Consider the following 25,877-nt stretch of genomic DNA (forward strand, 5'->3'; position numbering starts at 1 on the left):
AGAAAGTGATAAGATAAGGAGATCTGCAAGCTCAGCCCATTTTAATGGGTTGTGGTATCAAAGAATAAAACCAACTACATAATATATATTTTTTTTTTTCATCAAGTGACTCCTTTAAATGAAGTGACTCCTCCCATTAAGTTTTAACCAATAAGAAAAGGTAAAGTTAATTCTCTAGTACTGTTCCAAGAACCATAGTTTCTAGATTTCTTCTTGTCAAGCAAGAGGTTGTGAATTTTGCTGTAAAATACAATTGCGTTTATATTTTCTTGACTTTTTTTTAAAGAAAGATAGCTGAATACTTACTGCCTTATACTTTGAAGACTTTTGGCAACTTTAAGCCCCTCAAGACAGAAAGATTTGGCCTCTGAAACACTGCCCATTCGACAAAGTGTGCTAACTAAATCCTGGGAACAGCTCAGCAAATCAGCAAGAACCTGCCACTTCAGAAGAAGATTTTCCCCTAATAGTTGGAAAAACAGTTACAGAATTACTACATCTGCCAAACAATCCCTATAAACTCACCAACCAAACTATGTCCCAAGAAGCTTCCATACCATTATCCACAAAACGCACTTCAGAAGAACCTTTAGGGGAAGATAGAACCTCATTCCCAAGAAGGAGAAGAACAATACTCCTAAGCAGCTTGTGAGCATCTGTCAGGGCTGTCTCAGGGTTATGCCAGCCTAGAATAAAATAACTCCTGAATAGAAGTTCCCAATACAAAACTTTAATTTTTAATATGACATAGGTTATGTGATTCTTACCGTAGGTATACAACTGCTTCTGAAGGTCTGGAAGGAGACATGCGGAAGGGAGGCTAAGGAACGCTGAAAGTTCCTGCAGAACTTGGACCTTTAGTAGATACCATGCTTTGGATGATTTCTGTAAAGCTGGGTGCTGAAGAAGGCCAAGCAGAAGCTCTACACCATCCTTAAACTTAATATAAAAAACAAAAAAATTTTGTTTAAAATCCAGGCACAACACGAACACAAAAACAAAATTTATGCTTACCTGATAAAATTATTTCTCTTGTGGTGTATCCAGTCCACGGAACATCCATTACTTTTGGGATATTCTCCTTCCCAACAGGAAGCTGCAAGAGGATCACCCACAGCAGAGCTTTCTATATAGCTCCTCCCCTAACTGCCACCTACCAGTCATTCGACCGAAGACAAGCAAGAGAAAGGAGAAACTATAGGGTGCAGTGGTGACTGTAGTTTAAAAATAAAAAACACCTGCCTTAAAATGACAGGGCGGGCCGTGGACTGGATACACCACAAGAGAAATACATTTATCAGGTAAGCATAAATTTTGTTTTCTCTTGTAAGGTGTATCCAGTCCACGGATCATCCATTACTTGTGGGATACCAATACCAAAGCTATAGGACACGGATGAAGGGAGGGACAAGGCAGGCGCTTAAATGGAAGGCACCACTGCCTGTAAGACCTTTCTCCCAAAAATAGCCTCCGAAGAAGCAAAAGTATCAAATTTATAGAATTTAGAAAAAGTATGAAGCGAAGACCAAGTCGCCGCCTTACAAATCTGTTCAACAGAAGCCTCATTTTTAAAAGCCCATGTGGAAGCTACCGCTCTAGTAGAATGAGCTGTAATTCTTTCAGGAGGCTGCTGGCCAGCAGTCTCATAAGCTAAGCGGATTATACTTCTTAGCCAAAAAGATAGAGAAGTTGCCGAAGCCTTTTGGCCTCTCCTCTGTCCAGAGTAGACAACAAACAATGCAGATGTTTGACGAAAATCTTTAGTAGCTTGTAAATAAAACTTTAAAGCGCGAACCACGTCAAGATTGTGTAATAGACGTTCCTTCCTTGAAGAAGGATTAGGACACAGTGACAGAACAACAATCTCCTGATTGATATTTTTACTAGATACCACCTTAGGCAGAAAACCAGGTTTGGTACGTAACACTACCTTATCTGCATGGAAAATGAGATAAGGGGAATCGCATTGTAAAGCAGATAACTCCGAAACTCTTCGAGCCGAGGAGATAGCTACTAAAAACAGAACTTTCCAAGATAAGAGCTTAATATCTATGGAATGCAAAGGTTCAAACGGAACCCCTTGAAGAACTTTAAGAACTAAATTTAAACTCCATGGAGGAGCAACAGGTTTAAAAAAAGGCTTGATTCTAACCAGAGCCTGACAAAATGCCTGAACATCTGGAACCTCAGCCAGACGTTTGTGCAAAAGAATAGACAGAACAGAAATCTGTTCATTTAAGGAACTAGCTGATAAACCCTTCTCCAATCCTTCTTGGAGAAAAGATAATATCCTAGGAATCCTGACTTTACTCCATGAGCAACCCTTGGATTCACACCAATGAAGATATTTACACCATATCTTATGATAGATTTTCCTGGTGACAGGCTTTCGCGCCTGTATTAAGGTATCAATGACCGACTCGGAGAAACCACGCTTTGATAAAATCAAGCGTTCAATCTCCAAGCAGTCAGACGCAGAAAAAACACAATTTATGCTTACCTGATAAATTTATTTCTCTTGTGGTGTATCCAGTCCACGGATCATCCATTACTTGTGGGATATTCTCATTCCCAAAAGGAAGTTGCAAGAGGACACCCACAGCAGAGCTGTTATATAGCTCCTCCCCTAACTGCCATATCCAGTCATTCGACCGAAAACAAGCCGAGAAAGGAGAAACCATAGGGTGCAGTGGTGACTGTAGTTTAAATTTAAAAATGACCTGCCTTAAAATGACAGGGCAGGCCGTGGACTGGATACACCACAAGATAAATAAATTTATCAGGTAAGCATAAATTATATATTCTCTTGTAAGGTGTATCCAGTCCACGGATCATCCATTACTTGTGGGATACCAATACCAAAGCTAAAGTACACGGATGAAGGGAGGGACAAGGCAGGTACTTAAACGGAAGATACCACTGCCTGTAAAACCTCACCCCCAAAAATAGCCTCCGAAGAAGCAAAAGTATCAAATTTGTAGAATTTTGAAAAAGTATGAAGCGAAGACCAAGTCGCTGCCTTGCAAATCTGTTCAACAGAAGCCTCATTTTTAAAGGCCCAAGTGGAAGCCACAGCTCTAGTAGAATGAGCTGTAATCCTTTCAGGAGGCTGCTGGCCAGCAGTCTCATAGGCTAAGCGGATTATGCTTCTTAGCCAAAAAGAAAGAGGTTGCCGAAGCCTTTTGACCTCTCCTCTGTCCAGAGTAGACAACAAACAAAGCAGATGTTTGACGAAAATCTTTAGCAGCTTGTAAGTAAAACTTTAAAGCACGAACCACGTCCAGATTGTGTAATAGACGTTCCTTCTTCGAAGAAGGATTAGGACACAAGGATGGAACAACAATCTCTTGATTGATATTCTTGTTAGATACCACCTTAGGTAAAAACCCAGATTTGGTCGGAAGGACTACCTTATCTGTATGAAAAATCAGATAAGGAGAATCACATTGTAAGGCAGATAACTTGGAGTAGACAGAGCAGAAATCTGTCCATTTAAGGAACTAGCTGACAATCCTTTTTCCAAACCTTCTTGGAGAAAGGACAATATCCTGGGAATCCTGACCTTACTCCATGAGTAGCCCTTGGATTCACATTAATAAAGATATTTACGCCATATCTTATGATAGATTTTCCTGGTGACAGGCTTTCGTGCCTGAATTAAGGTATCAATGACTGACTCGGAGAAACCACGCTTTGATAAAATCAAGCGTTCAATCTCCAGGCAGTCAGCTTCAGAGAAATTAGATTTGGATGGTTGAAAGGACCCTGAAGTAGAAGGTCCTGTCTCAGTGGCAGAGTCCATGGTGGAAAGGATGACATGTCCACCAGATCTGCATACCAAGTCCTGCGTGGCCACGCAGGCGCTATCAAGATCACCGATGCTCTCTCCTACTTGATTTTGGCAATCAGACGAGGGAGCAAAGGAAACGGTGGAAAAACATAAGCCAGGTTGAAGGACCAAGGCGCTGCTAGAGCATCTATCAGCGTTGCCTTGGGGTCCCTGGACCTGGATCCGTAACAAGGAAGCTTGGCGTTCTGGCGAGACGCCATGAGATCCAGTTCTGGTTCGCCTCAACGATGAACCAATTGTGCAAACACCTCCGGATGGAGTTCCCACTCCCCAGGATGAAAAGTCTGTTGACTTAGAAAATCCGCCTCCCAGTTCTCTACACCTGGGATATGGATAGCTGATAGGTGGCAAGAGTGAATCTCTGCCCAGCGAATTATCTTTGAGACTTCTAACATCGCTAGGGAACTCCTTGCTCTTAGTTCCAGAATGTTTATCGGAAGGAGTGCTTCCTCCTGAGTCCACGATCCCTGAGCCTTCAGGGAGTTCCAGACTGCACCCCAGCCCAGAAGGCTGACATCTGTTGTTACTATTGTCCAATCTGGCCTGTGGAAGGTCATACCTTTAGACAGATGGACCAGAGATAGCCACCAGAGAAGAGAATCCCTGGTCTCTTGATCCAGATTTAGTAGAGGGGACAAATCCGTGTAATCCCCATTCCACTGACTGAGCATGCAGAGTTGCAGCGGTCTGAGATGTAGGCGGGCAAACGGCACTATGTCCATTGCCGCTACCATTAAGCCGATTACTTCCATACACTGAGCCACTGAAGGGCGAGAAGTAGAATAAAGAACACGGCAGGAATTTAGAAGTTTTGACAACCTGGCCTCTGTCAGGTAAATCTTCATTTCTACAGAATCTATCAGAGTTCCCAGGAAGGAAACTCTTGTGAGAGGGGATAGAGAACTCTTTTTTTCGTTTACTTTCCACCCATGAGACCTCAGGAATGCCAGAACAATGTCCGTATGGGACTTGGCAATTTGGAAATTTGACGCCTGTATCAGAATGTCGTCTAAGTAAGGGGCTACTGCTATGCCCCCGCGGCCTTAAGACCGCCAGAAGTGACCCCAGAACCTTCGTAAAGATTCTTGGTGCCGTAGCTAACCCAAAGGGAAGAGCCACAAACTGGTAATGCCTGTCTAGGAAGGCGAACCTGAGAAACTGATGATGATCTTTGTGTATCGGAATGTGAAGATCAGCATCCTTTAAGTCCACGGTAGTCATGTATTGACCCTCCTGGATCATAGGTAGGATGGTTCGAATAGTCTCCACCTTGAAAGATGGGACCCTGAGAAATTTGTTTAGGATCTTGAGATCTAAGATTGGTCTGAAGGTTCCCTCTTTCTTGGGAACCACAAAGAGATTTGAATAGAAGCCTTGCCCCTGTTCCTCCTTTGGAACTGGGTGGATCACTCCCATAACTAGGAGGTCTTGAACACAATGTAAGAATGCCTCTCTCTTTATCTGGTCTGCAGATAATTGTGAGAGGTGAAATCTTCCTTTTGGGGAAGAAGCTTTGAAGTCCAGAAAATATCCCTGGGACACAATTTCCAATGCCAGGAGGAAATAAATATAGGAGAAACCATATGATACCGTGGGGACTGTAGTTAGAGAAAATAATTAATCAGACCTGATTAAAAAACCAGGGCGGGCCGTGGACCGGACACACCGTTGGAGAAAGTAATTTATCAGGTAAGCATAAATTCTGTTTTCTCCAACATTGGTGTGTCCGGTCCACGGCGTCATCCTTACTTGTGGGAACCAATACCAAAGCTTTAGGACATGGATGAAGGGAGGGAGCAAATCAGGTCACCTAAATGGAAGGCGCCACGGCTTGCAAAACCTTTCTCCCAAAAATAGCCTCCGAAGAAGCAAAAGTATCAAATTTGTAAAATTTGGCAAAAGTGTGCAGTGAAGACCAAGTCGCTGCCTTACATATCTGGTCAACAGAAGCCTCGTTCTTGAAGGCCCATGTGGAAGCCACAGCCCTAGTGGAGTGAGCTGTGATTCTTTCAGGAGGCTGCCGTCCGGCAGTCTCATAAGCCAATCGGATAATGCTTTTAAGCCAAAAGGAAAGAGAGGTAGAAGTCGCTTTTTGACCTCTCCTTTTACCAGAATAAACAACAAACAAGGAAGATGTTTGTCTGAAATCTTTAGTAGCCTCTAAATAGAATTTTAGAGCACGGACTACGTCCAAATTGTGTAACAAACGTTCCTTCTTTGAAACTGGATTCGGACACAAAGAAGGTACAACTATCTCCTGGATAATATTTTTGTTGGAAACAACTTTCGGAAGAAAACCAGGCTTAGTACGCAAAACCACCTTATCTGCATGGAACACCATATAGGGCGGAGAACACTGCAGAGCAGATAACTCTGAAACTCTTCTAGCAGAAGAAATTGCAACCAAAAACAAAACTTTCCAAGATAGTAACTTAATATCTACGGAATGTAAGGGTTCAAACGGAACCCCTTGAAGAACTGAAAGAACTAGATTTAGACTCCAGGGAGGAGTCAAAGGTCTGTAAACAGGCTTGATCCTAACCAGAGCCTGAACAAATGCTTGAACATCTGGCACGGCTGCCAGTCTTTTGTGAAGTAAAACAGATAAAGCAGAGATCTGTCCCTTTAGAGAACTTGCAGATAATCCTTTCTCCAAACCTTCTTGTAGAAAGGATAGAATCTTAGGAATTCTTATCTTGTTCCATGGGAATCCTTTAGATTCACACCAACAGATATATTTTTTCCATATTTTATGGTAAATTTTTCTAGTTACAGGCTTTCTAGCCTGAATCAGAGTATCTATTACAGAATCTGAAAACCCACGCTTTGATAAAATCAAGCGTTCAATCTCCAAGCCGTCAGTTGGAGGGAAACCAGATTCGGATGTTCGAATGGACCCTGAACAAGAAGGTCCTGTCTCAAAGGTAGCTTCCATGGTGGAGCCGATGACATATTCACCAGGTCTGCATACCAAGTCCTGCGTGGCCACGCAGGAGCTATCAAGATAACCGAGGCCCTCTCCTGATTGATCCTGGCTACCAGCCTGGGGATGAGAGGAAACGGTGGGAATACATAAGCTAGGTTGAAGGTCCAAGGTGCTACTAGTGCATCTACTAGAGTCGCCTTGGGATCCCTGGATCTGGACCCGTAGCAAGGAACCTTGAAGTTCTGACGAGACGCCATCAGATCCATGTCTGGAATGCCCCATAATTGAGTTATTTGGGCAAAGATTTCCGGATGGAGTTCCCACTCCCCCGGATGGAATGTCTGACGACTCAGAAAATCCGCTTCCCAATTTTCCACTCCTGGGATGTGGATCGCAAACAAGTGGCAGGAGTGATCCTCCGCCCATTGAATTATCTTGGTCACTTCTTTCATCGCCAGGGAACTCCTTGTTCCCCCCTGATGATTGATATATGCAACGGTCGTCATGTTGTCTGACTGAAACCTTATGAATTTGGCCTTTGCTAGTTGAGGCCAAGCTCTGAGAGCATTGAATATCGCTCTCAGTTCCAGAATGTTTATCGGGAGACGAGATTCTTCCCGAGACCATAGACCCTGAGCTTTCAGGGATTCCCAGACCGCGCCCCAGCCCACTAGGCTGGCGTCGGTCGTGACAATGACCCACTCTGGTCTGCGGAAGCTCATTCCCTGTGACAGATTGTCCAGGATCAGCCACCAACGGAGTGAATCTCTGGTCTTTTGATCTACTTGAATCGTCGGAGACAAGTCTGTATAATCCCCATTCCACTGTCTGAGCATGCACAGTTGTAATGGTCTTAGATGAATTTGTGCAAAAGGAACTATGTCCATTGTTGCAACCATCAATCCTATTACTTCCATGCACTGCGCTATGGAAGAAGGACGAGGAACAGAATGAAGTATTTGACAAGAGCTTAGAAGTTTTGATTTTCTGACCTCTGTCAGAAAAATCCTCATTTCTAAGGAATCTATTATTGTTCCCAAGAAGGGAACTCTTGTTGACGGGGACAGAGAACTTTTTTCTTTGTTCACCTTCCATCCGTGAGATCTGAGAAAGGCTAGGACGATGTCCGTATGAGCCTTTGCTTTTGACAGGGACGACGCTTGAATCAGGATGTCGTCCAAGTAAGGTACTACTGCAATGCCCCTTGGTCTTAGAACCGCTAGAAGGGACCCTAGTACCTTTGTGAAAATCCTTGGAGCAGTGGCTAATCCGAATGGAAGTGCCACAAACTGGTAATGCTTGTCCAGAAAAGCGAACCTTAGGAACTGATGATGTTCCTTGTGGATAGGAATATGTAGGTACGCATCCTTTAAATCCACGGTAGTCATAAATTGATTTTCCTGGATAGTAGGTAGGATCGTTCGAATAGTTTCCATTTTGAACGATGGTACCCTGAGAAATTTGTTTAGGATCTTTAGATCCAAAATTGGTCTGAATGTTCCCTCTTTTTTGGGAACTATGAACAGATTGGAATAAAATCCCATTCCTTGTTCTCTTATTGGAACTGGATGTATCACTCCCATCTTTAACAGGTCTTCTACACAATGTAAGAATGCCTGTCTCTTTATTTGGTTTGAAGATAATTGAGACCTGTGGAACCTTCCCCTTGGGGGTAGTTCCTTGAATTCCAGGAGATAACCTTGAGAAACTATTTCTAGCGCCCAAGGATCCTGAACATCTCTTGCCCAAGCCTGAGCAAAGAGAGAAAGTCTGCCCCCCACTAGATCCGGTCCCGGATCGGGGGCTATCCCTTCATGCTGTTTTGGTAGCAGTGGTAGGCTTCTTGGCCTGCTTACCCTTGTTCCAGCCTTGCATTGGTTTCCAGGCTGGTTTGGGTTGTGAGTATTACCCTCTTGCTTAGAGGATACAGAATTAGAGGCTGGTCCGTTTCTGCGAAAGGGACGAAAATTAGGCTTCAGTTTCAAATCAGGTCCAAATAATGTTTTACCTTTGAAAGGAATGTTAAGCAATTTTGTCTTGGAAGACACATCCGCTGACCAAGACTTTAGCCAAAGCGCTCTGCGCGCCACGATAGCAAACCCTGAATTTTTAGCCGCTAATCTAGCTAATTGCAAAGCGGCATCTAAAACAAAAGAGTTAGCCAATTTAAGTGCTTGAACTCTGTCCATAACCTCCTCATACGAAGATTCTTTACTGAGCGACTTTTCTAGTTCCTCGAACCAGAAACACGCTGCCGTAGTGACAGGAACAATGCATGAAATTGGTTGTAGAAGGTAACCTTGCTGTACAAAAATCTTTGTAAAATGATGGTTAGAAAGGAGCGCCAATTAATGGCGAGGTCCGATAGAATTTGAGTATGAATAATATAATAATGGTTCGTCTGAAAAACGATATAGCACTATGGCTCAGCTACAATTATGGTGGTTGTGCTGTATTGATGTATAGATTTAAAATCTAGATTTAAAATATATGAGTGGCACAGTATGGTACATAAAAGTATTTAATACATATTAGACATTTAAAACAAAGGTGTCGTTAAAAACAGATATATTTTTAGCAGAACGGCAAGAAATGATGCATAAAAGCAAATAAAAACACGCGTGTTTGGCTTGTTCACTGTATGTATGTACAGTGTCTTATATAAGTTGTCTCATATATAATTATATTGGCAGACAGGAAAATAATAATGATAAACAGAAAAATGGGGATAATGTCCAGTGGTCCCTTCTAAAAATTAAGGAATATAAAGAAAGTTTTTTTCATGTGTATCCAAAAAGTGAACCATCCAATTTAGGTGTTATCCAAAATCGTGATGTAAATAAATTCAAAACAGTATAAATCCAACAAATTCAAAAGAATATATTCAAAAAAGCTTTTCAAAAAAACTTTTTGTTGAAAGTAATTAATCAAAAAGTTCAAAAGTTCAATCCAAAATAGTGATAAAAATAAATCCGTAAAGTTCAATCCAAAATAGTGATAAAGATAAGTCCATAAAAAATGAAAAATATCCAAAAGGTAAAAAACCAAAATATTAAGTAATTAGTATGTGCACAAACTAGTGAGAGTGATCACTGAAAGGGTATTAATAAAGGGGTTATACTCCCATGTAGAAAATGTTATAAAAGATGCGTAAAAATAAACAATAAAAAATAATGAAGTTGAAAAAAATAAAAATAAGAATAATCCTGGGAAGTCTTCAAAACCTGTAGATAAAGGATAATAACATATTATAATACTGTATTAAAATTCAATAATCAAGGAAAAAATAGCTCACCATAACTCTGTCAACGCGTTTCGGCCCACAAGAGAGGCCTTTATCAAGACTATGGTATGGTGTGTGTGAGCTGAGGTCTTTATACCCCTCTCTAACCAATCATATTGCACTCGAATTGCGCCAAATTTTCGCGCCAAAAACGTAATACCGGAAGTGATAAACCGGAAGTTCTTGTCTGTACATCGAAATGGTTCAAATTTATCTTTGTGTTATTTAAAGAAGGCTTTTGTTAGAACATTGTCTAAGATGTTCTTGATATGCTCTTACAGTTGCTTTATATCTGTGCCATATCAGTTCTCTTTATGGTCAACAGTTGTGATTTACCGGTGGTTTTTGAACCGGAAGTGGCGAAAAAAATGTAAACATCCGGTGGAGCTATACCGGATGTTGCGCTTTACTGGTTATGGTTAGACCGGAAGTGGTGTTTTGCCGGATATAATTAGACAGGAAGGGGCAAAGAAATATAGTAAACAGAGCCGGTATCTGTTATCTGGGATTTTGGTATAGAGTGTGTATATAAAAATAAAAATAAATTAAAAAAAAAAAAAAAAAAATTCGTTAAAAAGTTTTTTGATTGGTTAGAGTGTCTGGTACAAGTACAAAGAGTATGTTTGATTATATCTGTATTATCTGTATATCATACATGATATTGAATTCTGGAAGCTTTTATTTTCCATTTTCTATCTAGATGTGCCTGGCTTAACAGTTAATTAGCTGTGAGCGCAATATAGTAAACTTGTATTGAAATCAAATACGGATAGAGAGGAAACTTGTCTTTATCTGAGTGTTTTAAAGATAATTATAAGATAGATGGAGACTTGTAGAGATCTAGTTGATTAGTTTTCTATTGATGAATTGAAAATTGGGAATTGTTGTGAGGGATACTCTTAATTTTAGTGTCTACATATAAGGTGAATTGTTATATTGGAATAGGGACATGTCTCCTCACTACACATTTTGTCTTAAATTGTGTCTTTATCCTTATGGAGGGTCAGGCTTTGATTATTTTCTAACCTGCTATGTTAGATATTTTTGAGATAGAGAGGCTGCTGCAGTAAGTGTCAAATCTAATATGGCTGACTGCTTCTCCCATATTCCATACACTATTGATATATTAGGGGGTCGTGTCTTATTGATGTTGTTGGCATCTGGATGGTCTCTCAGTTTTGATAGTAAGGTTTTTTTTTAGAGCTAATCATATGGACATTTGGGTAGAGCAGTGGGACTGATTGGATTTACTTTAGAGATCCTTAAGTAGATCCATGTAGGACATCTTCACTAGGTATATTTTGTAGGTGTGTTGGTCTTATTGTGTCACATGTTGACCTCAGTGTGTTTTCTTCGATGTCTTCCTTCTATATGAGGGCAGCAGTATTTCGGATAGATGTCTGAGGGTCAGATTCACGTGTGTTTCAGACTTAACAGATGTGAGAGGTCCTCCTTGTTGTTCAAACCCTTCGGGTAGAGGCAGTCCAGCTCAAAAATCCATCTGGATTCTGCAATCAGGAGCTTCTTTTCATAGTTGCCTCCCCTCCAATTGGGGTTTATTATCTGGATACCGTAGAAGTTCAAATCCTTGATGTTTCCTTTGTGTTTAATAGAAAAGTGTCTGTACAGTGCGGTGTCTGCGCTGCCATGTTCAATCTGTAACACATGTTCCCGTATTCTGTCTTTCAGGCATCTTGAGGTCTGTCCGACGTATTGAAAAAGAACTGTTCGGACCATAATCTATGGGAAACCCAGGCGGAAGAGCTGAAAACACGCTTCCTGGAGAGAGGATATGAAGAGGAGAACCTCGACAGACATAGAAGAGGTCAGGCAAAAGGATCGTAAGGAACTTCTTAAGTACAAGGACAAGAAAATTGGGAGAGACATCAACACCAACTCTATAGATGTTGCTTTTATCACGCAGTACAGCGAAAATAGGCGAACTATAGAGAAAATAATAGAAAAGCACTGGCATCTACTGAAGGATGATGATACAATTGGTGAAACACTCATTGACAGGCCGAAATGTATCTACAGAAAATCAGATAATCTTAAGAATATTTTATCTCCTAGCATTCCACGCCCAACAACAACACAGGTGAAAGATCTATCAGGGAAATCCATCAAAGGATTTTTCCCATGCCCGAGCTGCAAGGCGTGTAAGAGAGGCTTGAAAATCAAAAACTTTTCGCCGCATAACTCCAACACCAAACATGAAATAAAGGACTTGATAAGATGCAGCAGCAAGGGGGTAATTTACATAGTACAATGCAGCTGTGGACTCCAATACGTCGGACAGACCTCAAGATGCCTGAGACAGAATACGGGAACATGTGTTACAGATTGAACATGGCAGCACAGACACCGCACTGTACAGACACTTTTCTATTAAACACAAAGGAAACATCAAGGATTTGAACTTCTACGGTATCCAGATAATAAAGCCCAATTGGAGGGGAGGCAACTATGAAAAGAAGCTCCTGATTGCAGAATCCAGATGGATTTTTGAGCTGGACTGCCTCTACCCGAAGGGTTTGAACAACAAGGAGGACCTCTCACATCTGTTAAGTCTGAAACACACGTGAATCTGACCCTCAGACATCTATCCGAAATACTGCTGCCCTCATATAGAAGGAAGACATCGAAGAAAACACACTGAGGTCAACATGTGACACAATAAGACCAACACACCTACAAAATATACCTAGTGAAGATGTCCTACATGGATCTACATAAGGATCTCTAAAGTAAATCCAATCAGTCCCACTGCTCTACCCAAATGTCCATATGATTAGCTCTAAAAAAAAAAACCTTACTATCAAAACTGAGAGACCATCCAGATGCCAACAACATCAATAAGACACGACCCCCTAATATATCAATAGTGTATGGAATATGGGAGAAGCAGTCAGCCATATTAGATTTGACACTTACTGCAGCAGCCTCTCTATCTCAAAAATATCTAACATAGCAGGTTAGAAAATAATCAAAGCCTGACCCTCCATAAGGATAAAGACACAATTTAAGACAAAATGTGTAGTGAGGAGACATGTCCCTATTCCAATATAACAATTCACCTTATATGTAGACACTAAAATTAAGAGTATCCCTCACAACAATTCCCAATTTTCAATTCATCAATAGAAAACTAATCAACTAGATCTCTACAAGTCTCCATCTATCTTATAATTATCTTTAAAACACTCAGATAAAGACAAGTTTCCTCTCTATCCGTATTTGATTTCAATACAAGTTTACTATATTGCGCTCACAGCTAATTAACTGTTAAGCCAGGCACATCTAGATAGAAAATGGAAAATAAAAGCTTCCAGAATTCAATATCATGTATGATATACAGATAATACAGATAGATACAAACACACTCTTTGTACTTGTACCAGACACTCTAACCAATCAAAAAACTTTTTAACGAAATTTTTTTTTTATTTTTTATTTTTATTTTTTTATTTATTTTTATTTTTATATACACACTCTATACCAAAATCCCAGATAACAGATACCGGCTCTGTTTACTATATTTCTTTGCCCCTTCCTGTCTAATTATATCCGGCAAAACACCACTTCCGGTCTAACCATAACCGGTAAAGCGCAACATCCGGTATAGCTCCACCGGATGTTTACATTTTTTTCACCACTTCCGGTTCAAAAACCACCGGTAAATCACAACTGTTGACCATAAAGAGAACTGATATGGCACAGATATAAAGCAACTGTAAGAGCATATCAAGAACATCTTAGACAATGTTCTAACAAAAGCCTTCTTTAAATAACACAAAGATAAATTTGAACCATTTCGATGTACAGACAAGAACTTCCGGTTTATCACTTCCGGTATTACGTTTTTGGCGCGAAAATTTGGCGCAATTAGAGTGCAATATGATTGGTTAGAGAGGGGTATAAAGACCTCAGCTCACCCACACCATACCATAGTCTTGATAAAGGCCTCTCTTGTGGGCCGAAACGCGTTGACAGAGTTATGGTGAGCTATTTTTTCCTTGATAATTGAATTTTAATACAGTATTATACTATGTTATTATCCTTTATCTACAGGTTTTGAAGACTTCCCAGGATTATTCTTATTTTTATTTTTTTCAACTTCATTATTTTTTATTGTTTATTTTTACGCATCTTTTATAACATTTTCTACATGGGAGTATAACCCCTTTATTAATACCCTTTCAGTGATCACTCTCATTAGTTTGTGCACATACTAATTACTTAATTTTTTGGTTTTTTACCTTTTGGATATTTTTCATTTTTTATGGACTTATCTTTATCACTATTTTGGATTGAACTTTTGGATTAATTACTTTCAACAAAAAGTTTTTTTGAAAAGCTTTTTTGAATATATTCTTTTGAATTTGTTGGATTTATACTGTTTTGAATTTATTTACATCACGATTTTGGATAACACCTAAATTGGATGGTTCACTTTTTGGATACACATGAAAAAACCTTTCTTTATATTCCTTAATTTTTAGAAGGGACCACTGGACATTATCCCCATTTTTCTGTTTATCACTATTATTTTCCTGTCTATGCCAATATAATTATATATGAGATAACTTATATAAGACACTGTACATACATACAGTGAACAAGCCAAACACGCGTGTTTTTATATGCTTTTATACATCATTTCTTGCCGTTCTGCTAAAAATATATCTGTTTTTAACGACACCTTTGTTTTAAATGTCTAATATGTATTAAATACTTTTATGTACCATACTGTGCCACTCATATATTTTAAATCTAGATTTTAAATCTATACATCAATACAGCACAACCACCATAATTGTAGCTGAGCCATAGTGCTATATCGTTTTTCAGACGAACCATTATTATATTATTCATACTCAAATTCTATCGGACCTCGCCATTAATTGGCGCTCCTTTTTAACCATCATTTTACATATCTTTCCACAAGTGGGTATTTGGGGACCCACTACAGACAGGAGCTACAGGTCTACACTTTCAGCGCTGTAAGACAACATTGAACCATGTACAAAAATCTTTTTAAGCAAACCCTCTAATTTCTTATCCATTGGATCTTTGAAAGCACAACTATCTTCAATAGGAATAGTAGTGCGTTTATTTAGAGTAGAAACCGCCCCCTCGACCTTGGGGACTGTCTGCCATAAGTCCTTTCTGGGGTCGACTATAGGAAATAATTTCTTAAATATAGGGGGGGAACAAAAAGGTATGCCGGGCCTTTCCCACTCTTTATTTACTATGTCCGCCACCCGCTTGGGTATAGGAAAAGCGTCGGGGGGCACCGGAACCTCTAGGAACTTGTCCATCTTACATAATTTCTCTGGAATGACCAAATTGTCACAATCATCCAGAGTAGATAACACCTCCTTAAGCAGTGCGCGGAGATGTTCTAATTTAAATGTCACAACATCAGGTTCAGCTTGATGAGAAATTTTTCCTGAATCTGAGATTTCTCCATCAGACAAAACCTCCCTCATGGCCCCTTGAGATTGGTGTGAGGGTATGTCAGAACAGTTATCATCAGCGTCCTCTTGCTCTTCAGTGTTTAAAACAGAGCAATCGCGCTTTCTCTGATAAGTAGGCATTTTGGATAAAAACATAATTTATGCTTACCTGATAAATTCCTTTCTTCTGTAGTGTGATCAGTCCACGGGTCATCATTACTTCTGGGATATTAACTGCTCCCCTACAGGAAGTGCAAGAGGATTCACCCAGCAGAGCTGCATATAGCTCCTCCCCTCTACGTCACTCCCAGTCATTCGACCAAGGACCAACGAGAAAGGAAAAGCCAAGGGTGAAGTGGTGACTGGAGTATAAATTAAAAAATATTTACCTGCCTTAAAAACAGGGCGGGCCGTGGACTGATCACACTACAGAAGAAAGGAATTTATCAGGTAAGCATAAATTATGTTTTCTTCTGTTAAGTGTGATCAGTCCACGGGTCATCATTACTTCTGGGATACCAATACCAAAGCAAAAGTACACGGATGACGGGAGGGATAGGCAGACTCTTTATACAGAAGGAACCACTGCCTGAAGAACCTTTCTCCCAAAAATAGCCTCCGATGAAGCAAAGGTGTCAAATTTGTAAAATTTGGAAAAAGTATGAAGCGAAGACCAAGTTGCAGCCTTGCAAATCTGTTCAACAGAGGCCTCATTCTTGAAGGCCCAAGTGGAAGCCACAGCTCTAGTAGAATGAGCTGTAATTCTTTCAGGGGGCTGCTGTCCAGCAGTCTCATAAGCTAAACGAATTATGCTACGAAGCCAAAAAGAAAGAGAGGTAGCGGAAGCTTTTTGACCTCTCCTCTGCCCAGAGTAAATGACAAACAGAGAAGACGTTTGTCGGAATTCCTTAGTTGCCTGCAAGTAAAATTTTAGAGCCCAGACTACATCCAGGTTGTGCAGTAGACGTTCCTTCTTTGAAGAAGGATTTGGGCATAAAGAAGGAACAACAATCTCTTGATTGATATTCCTGTTAGTAACTACCTTAGGTAAGAACCCAGGTTTAGTACGCAGGACTACCTTATCCGAATGAAAAATCAAATAAGGAGAATCACAATGTAAGGATGATAATTCAGAGACTCTTCGAGCCGAGGAAATAGCCATTAAAAATAGAACTTTCCAAGATAACAACTTTATATCAATGGAATGAAGGGGTTCAAACGGAACGCCCTGTAAAACATTAAGAACAAGGTTTAAACTCCATGGTGGAGCAACAGTTTTAAACACAGGCTTAATCCTGGCCAAAGCCTGACAAAAAGCCTGGACGTCAGGAACTTCTGACAGACGTTTGTGTAACAGAATGGACAGAGCTGAGATCTGTCCCTTTAATGAACTAGCAGAAAAACCCTTTTCTAAACCTTCTTGTAGAAAAGACAATATCCTAGGAATCCTAACCTTACTCCAAGAGTAACCTTTGGATTCACACCAATGTAGGTATTTACGCCATATCTTATGGTAAATCTTTCTGGTAACAGGTTTCCTAGTCTGTATTAAGGTACTAATAACTGACTCAGAAAACCCACGTCTTGATAAAATTAAGCGTTCAATTTCCAAGCAGTCAGCTTCAGAGAAGTTAGATTTTGATGTTTGAAGGGACCCTGTATCAGAAGGTCCTGTTTCAGAGGTAGAGACCAAGGCGGACAGGATGACATGTCCACCAGGTCTGCATACCAAGTCCTGCGTGGCCACGCAGGTGCTATTAGAATCACTGATGCTCTCTATTGTTTGATTCTGGCTATCAATCGAGGAAGCAACGGGAAGGGTGGAAACACGTAAGCCATCCTGAAGTCCCAAGGTGCTGTCAGAGCATCTATCAGGACTGCTCCTGGATCCCTGGATCTGGACCCGTAACGAGGAAGCTTGGCGTTCTGTCGAGACGCCATGAGATCTATCTCTGGTTTGCCCCAACGTCGAAGTATTTGGGCAAAGACCTCCGGATGAAGTTCCCACTCCCCCTGATGAAAAGTCTGACGACTTAAGAAATCCGCCTCCCAGTTCTCCACTCCCGGGATGTGGATTGCTGACAGGTGGCAAGAGTGAGACTCTGCCCAGCGAATTATCTTTGATACTTCCATCATAGCTAGGGAGCTTCTTGTCCCTCCCTGATGGTTGATGTAAGCTACAGTCGTGATGTTGTCCGACTGAAACCTGATGAACCCCCGAGTTGTCAACTGGGGCCAAGCCAGGAGGGCATTGAGAACTGCTCTCAATTCCAGAATGTTTATTGGCAGGAGACTCTCCTCCTGACTCCATAGTCCCTGAGCCTTCAGGGAATTCCAGACGGCACCCCAACCTAGAAGGCTGGCGTCTGTTGTTACAATTGTCCAGTCTGGTCTGCTGAATGGCATCCCCCTGGACAGGTGTGGCCGAGAAAGCCACCATAGAAGAGAATTTCTGGTCTCTTGATCCAGATTCAGAGAAGGGGATAAGTCTGAGTAATCCCCATTCCACTGACCTAGCATGCACAGTTGCAGTGGTCTGAGGTGTAAGCGTGCAAAGGGTACTATGTCCATTGCCGCTACCATTAAGCCGATTACCTCCATACATTGAGCCACTGACGGGTGTTGAATGGAATGAAGAGTGCGGCAAGCACTTTGAAGTCTTGATAGCCTGTCCTCTGTCAGGTAAATCTTCATTTCTACAGAATCTATAAGAGTCCCCAGGAAGGGAACTCTTGTGAGTGGAACGAGTGAACTTTTCTTTTCGTTCACCTTCCATCCATGTGACCTTAGAAATGCCAGCACTAACTCTGTATGAGATTTGGCAGTTTGAAAGCTTGAAGCTTGTATCAGAATGTCGTCTAGGTATGGAGCTACCGAGATTCCCCGCGGTCTTAGTACCGCCAGAAGAGCACCCAGAACCTTTGTGAAGATTCTTGGCGCTGTAGCCAATCCGAATGGAAGAGCCACAAACTGGTAATGCCTGTCTAGGAAGGCAAACCTTAGGTACCGGTAATGATCTTTGTGAATCGGTATGTGCAGGTAAGCATCTTTTAAATCTACAGTGGTCATGTACTGACCCTCTTGGATCATAGGTAAAATTGTCCGAATAGTCTCCATCTTGAACGATGGAACTCTTAGGAATTTGTTTAGGATCTTTAAGTCCAGGATTGGTCTGAAAGTTCCCTCTTTTTTGGGAACCACAAACAGATTTGAGTAAAACCCCTGTCCCTGTTCCGATCGTGGAACTGGATGGATTACTCCCATTAACAAGAGCTCTTGTACGCAGCGTAGAAAAGCCTCTTTCTTTGTCTGGATTGTTGACAATCTTGACAGATGAAATCTCTCTCTTGGAGGAGAGTATTTGAAGTCCAGAAGGTATCCCTGAGATATTATCTCTAGCGCCCAGGGATCCTGAACATCTCTTGCCCAAGCCTGGGCGAAGAGAGAAAGTCTGCCCCCCACTAGATCCGATCCCGGATCGGGGGCCCTCAATTCATGCTGTTTTGGGGGCAGCAGCAGGTTTCCTAGTCTGCTTGCCCTTGTTCCAGGACTGGTTAGGTTTCCAGCCTTGTCTGTAGCGAGCAACAGCTCCATCCTGTTTTGGTGCAGAGGAAGTTGATGCTGCTCCTGCTTTGAAATTACGAAAGGAACGAAAACTAGACTGTCTAGTCTTGGCTTTGGCTTTGTCCTGAGGCAGGGCATGGCCTTTACCTCCTGTAATGTCAGCGATAATCTCTTTCAACCCGGGCCCGAATAAGGTCTGCCCTTTGAAAGGTATATTAAGCAATTTAGACTTAGAAGTAACATCAGCTGACCAGGATTTTAGCCACAGCGCCCTGCGTGCCTGAATGGCGAATCCTGAATTCTTCGCCGTAAGTTTAGTAAGATGTACTACGGCCTCCGAAATGAATGAATTAGCTAGTTTAAGGACTCTAAGCCTGTCCGTAATGTCGTCCAGAGTAGCTGAACCAATGTTCTCTTCCAGAGACTCAATCCAGAATGCCGCTGCAGCCGTGATCGGCGCAATGCATGCAAGGGGTTGCAATATAAAACCTTGTTGAACAAACATTTTCTTAAGGTAACCCTCTAACTTTTTATCCATTGGATCTGAAAAAGCACAGCTATCCTCCACCGGGATAGTGGTACGCTTAGCTAAAGTAGAAACTGCTCCCTCCACGTTAGGGACCGTTTGCCATAAGTCCCTTGTGGTGGCGTCTATTGGAAACATTTTTCTAAATATCGGAGGGGGTGAGAACGGCACACCGGGTCTATCTCACTCCTTAGTAACAATTTCAGTAAGTCTCTTAGGTATAGGAAAAACCTCAGTACTCGTCGGTACCGCAAAATATTTATCCAACCTACACATTTTCTCTGGTATTGCAACTGTGTTACAATCATTCAGAGCCGCTAACACCTCCCCTAGTAATACACGGAGGTTTTCCAGTTTAAATTTAAAATTTGAAATATCTGAATCCAGTCTGTTTGGATCAGAACCGTCACCCACAGAATGAAGTTCTCCGTCCTCATGTTCTGCCACCTGTGACGCAGTGTCTGACATGGCCCTAATATTATCAGCGCACTCTGTTCTCACCCCAGAGTGATCACGCTTACCTTTTAGTTCTGGTAATTTAGCCAAAACTTCAGTCATAACAGTAGCCATATCCTGTAATGTGATTTGTAATGGCCGCCCAGCTGTACTCGGCGCTACAATATCACGCACCTCCCTCTGAGCGGGAGATGTAGGTACTGACACGTGAGGCGAGTTAGTCGGCATAACTCTCCCCTCGTTGTTTGGTGAAATTTGTTCAATTTGTACAGATTGATTTTTATTTAAAGTAGCATCAATACAGTTAGTACATAAATTTCTATTGGGCTCCACTTTGGCATTGCAACAAATGACACAGGTATCATCTTCTGAATCAGACATGTTTAACACACTAGCAAATAAACTTGCAACTTGGAAATACAATTCAAATAGAATAATATTAAAACGTACTGTGCCTTTAAGAAGCACAGAAGATCTATGACAGTTAAAAATTAATAAATTGAAACAGTTATAGCCTCAATCCTTGTAAACAACACAACTTTAGCAAAGGTTTAATCCCATTAGCAAAGATAACAAATTCTGAAAGCAGGAAACAAATTACAGAATAAACGTTTTTTATCTCAGACAAACTATAATTCTCACAGCTCTGCTGAGAGATATTACCTCCCTCAAAATAAGTTTTGAAGACCCCTGAGCTCTGTAGAGATGAACCAGATCATGCAGGGAATACAATGAGTTGCTGACTGAAATATTTGATGCATAGTAAAAGCGCCCCTCCCCCACACACACAGCAGTGAGGGAGAACAGAAACTGACAGAAAAAACAGATTTAAGCAACTGCCAAGTGGAAAAATGGTGCCCAAACATTTATTCACTCAGTACCTCAGCAAATGAAAACGATTTTACATTCCAGCAAAAACGTTAAACATAATCTCTAGTTATTAAACAGCTTTATGTCTTTCTTACAGTGTAATTCTAGTGAAGTACCATTCCCCAGAATACTGAAGTGTAAAGTATACATACATGACATTATATCGGTATGGCAGGATTTTCTCATCAATTCCATTGTCAGAAAATAAAAACTGCTACATACCTCTATGCAGATTCATCTGCCCGCTGTCCCCTGATCTGAAGTTTACCTCACTCCTCAGATGGCCGAGAACAGCAATATGATCTTAACTACTCCGGCTAAAATCATAGCAAAACTCTGGTAGATTCTTCCTCAAACTCTGCCAGAGAGGTAATAACACACTCCGGTGCTATTTTAAAATAACAAACTTTTGATTGAAGATATAAAACTAAGTATAATCACCATAGTCCTCTCACACGACCTATCTAGTTGCTGGGTGCAAGAGAATGACTGGGAGTGACGTAGAGGGGAGGAGCTATATGCAGCTCTGCTGGGTGAATCCTCTTGCACTTCCTGTAGGGGAGCAGTTAATATCCCAGAAGTAATGATGACCCGTGGACTGATCACACTTAACAGAAGAAAGATTTGCTATGGAGTTATCCATTACAGCCGTTAATTGTTGCATGGTAATAAGTATTGGCGCACTAGATGTACTAGGGGCCTCCTGTGTGGGCATAACTGGTGTAGACACAGTAGGGGATGATGTAGTATCATGTTTACTCCCCTCATTTGAGGAATCATTATCTGTGGCATTACTGTCCTTACTTTGTTTGGACACTATGGCACAATTATCACATAAATTTAAATGGGGAGACACATTGGCTTTCATACATATAGAACATAGCTTATCTGATGGTACAGACATGTTAAACAGGCTTAAACTTGTCAACAAAGCACAAAAAACGTTTTAAAATAAAACCGTTACTGTCACTTTAAATTTCAAACTGAAAACACTTTATTACTGAATATGTGAAAAAGTATGAAGGAATTGTTCAAAATTCACCAAAATTTCACCACAGTGTCTTAAAGCATTAAAAGTATTGCACACCAAATTTCAGAGCTTTAACCCTTAAATTAACGGAACCGGAGACGTTTTAAAATTTAACACCTATACAGTCCCAGCTATATGCTTTGCTGAGACCCAACCAAGCCCAGAGGGGAATACGATACCAAATGACGCCTTCTAGAAGCTTTTTTAGTGATTCTTAGATCCTCACACATGCATCTGCATGCCTTGCTCTCCAAAAACAACTGCGCAGTAATGGCGCGAAAATGAGGTTGAGTCTATAACTAGAAAGGCCCCCAGACTAAAAAAAGGTGTCCAACACAGTGCCTGCCGTTTTTTAAACGTTCCCCAAGATTATAATGCCAATTATTAGCTACAACCTGCATAATATGCCCCAATAAAGCAATCGTTTTAGCCCATAAAAATGTCTACCAGTTTTTAAGCCCTTTTTTAAGCCCTTTATTCTTTTATATTTGACTAAGAAAATGGCTTACCGGTCCCCATGAGGGGAAATGACAGCCTTCCAGCATTACATGGTCTTGTTAGAAATATGGCTAGTCATACCTTAAGCAGAAAGGTCTGCTAACTGTTTCCCCCAACTGAAGTTACTTCATCTCAACAGTCCTGTGTGGAAACAGCAATCGATTTTAGTTACTGTCTGCTAAAATCATCTTCCTCTTACAAACAGAAATCTTCATCCTTTTCTGTTTCAGAGTAAATAGTACATACCAGCACTATTTTAAAATAAACACTTGATAGAAGAATAAAAACTACATTTAAACACCAAAAAACTCTTAACCATCTCCGTGGAGATGTTGCCTGTGCAACGGCAAAGAGAATGACAGGGGTGGGCGGAGCCTAGGAGGGATCATGTGACCAGCTTTGCTGGGACTCTTTGCCATTTCCTGTTGGGGAAGAGAATATCCCACAAGTAAGGATGACGCCGTGGACCGGACACACCAATGTTGGAGAAATTAGTTTGTTTGGTCCTTAATTTATTAGACCTATCCAGAGGAAGGGCATGATCTTTTCCTCCAGTAATATCAGAAATGATCTCCTTCAGTCCAGGCCTGAATAGGGTCTGCCCCTTGAAGGGAATGTTGAGAAGCTTAGAATTTGAAGTAACATCAGCTGACCAGGATTTAAGCCATAGCGTCCTACGAGCCTGTATAGCAAAAACAAAATTTATGCTTACCTGATAAATTCATTTCTCCTGTAGTGTGGTCAGTCCACGGGTCATCATTACTTCTGGGATATTATCTCCTCCCCTACAGGAAGTGCAAGAGGATTCACCCAGCAGAGCTGCTATATAGCTCCTCCCCTCTACGTCACCTCCAGTCATTCGACCAAAGGACCAACGAGAAAGGAGAAGCCCAAGGGTGTAGTGGTGACTGGAGTATAATCCAAAAAATTTTTTGGCCTGCCATAAAAAACAGGGCGGGCCGTGGACTGACCACACTACAGGAGAAATGAATTTATCAGGTAAGCATAAATTTTGTTTTCTCCTGTTAAGTGTGGTCAGTCCACGGGTCATCATTACTTCTGGGATACCAATACCAAAGCAAAAGTACACGGATGACGGGAGGGACAGGCAGGCTCTTTATACGGAGGGAACCACTGCCTGAAGAACCTTTCTCCCAAAAACAGCCTCCGAAGAAGCAAAAGTGTCAAATTTGTAAAATTTGGAAAAAGTATGAAGAGAAGACCAAGTTGCAGCCTTGCAAATCTGTTCAACAGAAGCCTCATTCTTAAAGGCCCAAGTGGAAGCCACAGCTCTAGTAGAATGAGCTGTAATTCTTTCAGGAGGCTGCCGTCCAGCAGTCTCATAGGCTAATCGTATTATGCTACGAAGCCAAAAAGAGAGAGAGGTAGCCGAAGCTTTTTGACCTCTCCTCTGGCCAGAATAAACGACAAACAGGGAAGACGTTTGACGAAACTCCTTAGTTGCCTGTAGATAAAATTTCAGGGCACGGACTACATCTAGATTGTGTAGCAGACGTTCCTTCTTCGAGGAAGGATTAGGACACAAGGATGGAACAACAATCTCTTGATTGATATTCCTGTTAGTGACCACCTTAGGTAGGAACCCAGGTTTAGTACGCAGAACTACCTTGTCTGAATGAAAAATCAGATAAGGAGAATCACAATGTAAGGCAGATAACTCAGAGACTCTTTGAGCCGAGGAAATAGCCATTAAAAACAGAACTTTCCAAGATAACTTGATATCAATGGAATGAAGGGGTTCAAACGGAACACCCTGTAAAACATTAAGAACTAAGTTCAAACTCCATGGCGGAGCAACAGTTTTAAACACAGGCTTGATCCTAGCTAAAGCCTGACAAAAAGCTTGAACGTCCGGAACTTCTGACAGACGTTTGTGTAAAAGAATGGACAGAGCTGAAATCTGTCCCTTTAAAGAACTAGCGGATAACCCCTTTTCTAAACCTTCTTGTAGAAAAGACAATATCCTTGGAATCCTAACCTTACTCCATGAGTAACTCTTGGATTCGCACCAATATAAGTATTTACGCCATATTTTATGGTAAATCCTTCTGGTAACAGGCTTCCTAGCCTGTATTAAGGTATCAATAACTGGCTCAGAAAACCCACCTTTTGATAAAATCAAGCGTTCAATTTCCAAGCAGTCAGCTTCAGAGAAGTTAGATTTTGATGTTTGAATGGACCCTGGATCAGAAGGTCCTGTTTCAGAGGTAGAGACCAAGGCGGACAGGATGACATGTCCACTAGATCTGCATACTAAGTCCTGCGTGGCCATGCAGGTGCTATTAGAATCACTGATGCTCTCTCCTGTTTGATTCTGGCAATCAATCGAGGAAGCATCGGGAAGGGTGGAAACACATAAGCCATCCCGAAGGTCCAAGGTGCTGTCAAAGCATCTATCAGAACCGCTCCCGGATCCCTGGATCTGGACCCGTAGCGAGGAAGCTTGGCGTTCTGACGAGACGCCATGAGATCTATCTCTGGTTTGCCCCAACGTCGAAGTATCTGGGCAAAGACCTCCGGATGAAGTTCCCACTCCCCCAGATGAAAAGTCTGACGACTTAAGAAATCCGCCTCCCAGTTCTCCACTCCCGGGATGTGGATTGCAGACAGGTGGCAAGAGTGAGACTCTGCCCAGCGAATTATCTTTGATACTTCCATCATTGCTAGGGAGCTTCTTGTCCCTCCCTGATGGTTGATGTAAGCTACAGTCGTGATGTTGTCCGACTGAAACCTGATGAACCCCAGAGTTGTTAACTGGGGCCAAGCCAGAAGGGCATTGAGAACTGCTCTCAATTCCAGAATGTTTATTGGAAGGAGACTCTCCTCCTGATTCCATAGTCCCTGAGCCTTCAGAGAATTCCAGACAGCCTAGTAGGCTGGCGTCTGTTGTTACAATTGTCCAGTCTGGCCTGCTGAATGGCATCCCCCTGGACAGGTGTGGCCGATAAAGCCACCATAGAAGAGAATTTCTGGTCTCTTGATTCAGATTCAGAGTGGGGGACAAATCTGAGTAATCCCCATTCCACTGACTTAGCATGCACAATTGCAGCGGTCTGAGATGTAGGCGTGCAAAAGGTACTACGTCCATTGCCGCTACCATTAAGCCGATCACCTCCATGCATTGAGCTACTGACGGGTGTTGAATGGAATGAAGGACACGGCATGCATTTTGAAGCTTTGTTAACCTGTCTTCTGTCAGGTAAATCTTCATTTCTACAGAATCTATCAGAGTCCCCAAGAAGGGAACTCTTGTGAGTGGAAAGAGAGAACTCTTCTTTTCGTTCACCTTCCATCCATGCGACCTTAGAAATGCCAGTACTAACTCTGTATGAGACTTGGCAGTTTGAAAGCTTGAAGCTTGTATCAGAATGTCGTCTAGGTACGGAGCTACCGA

The 25,877-nt window shown here is 41.5% G+C and overlaps 1 protein-coding gene across 1 annotated transcript in view; it reads right to left on the minus strand.

The window, feature by feature from the left end:
• Positions 1 to 25,877, minus strand: part of ESPL1 (extra spindle pole bodies like 1, separase) — an 810,416-nt gene that overhangs the window by 443,906 nt on the left and 340,633 nt on the right. The window contains exons 14-16 of the mRNA XM_053708312.1: positions 768 to 939; positions 558 to 686; positions 307 to 463 (exon numbers count right to left, since the gene is read on the minus strand). Coding sequence (XP_053564287.1) covers positions 307 to 463; positions 558 to 686; positions 768 to 939 — 458 coding nt within the window. The remainder of the gene's footprint in view (positions 1 to 306; positions 464 to 557; positions 687 to 767; positions 940 to 25,877) is intronic.

The sequence above is a fragment of the Bombina bombina genome, chromosome 3 (assembly GCF_027579735.1).
Source record: "Bombina bombina isolate aBomBom1 chromosome 3, aBomBom1.pri, whole genome shotgun sequence".
NCBI lineage: Eukaryota > Metazoa > Chordata > Amphibia > Anura > Bombinatoridae > Bombina > Bombina bombina.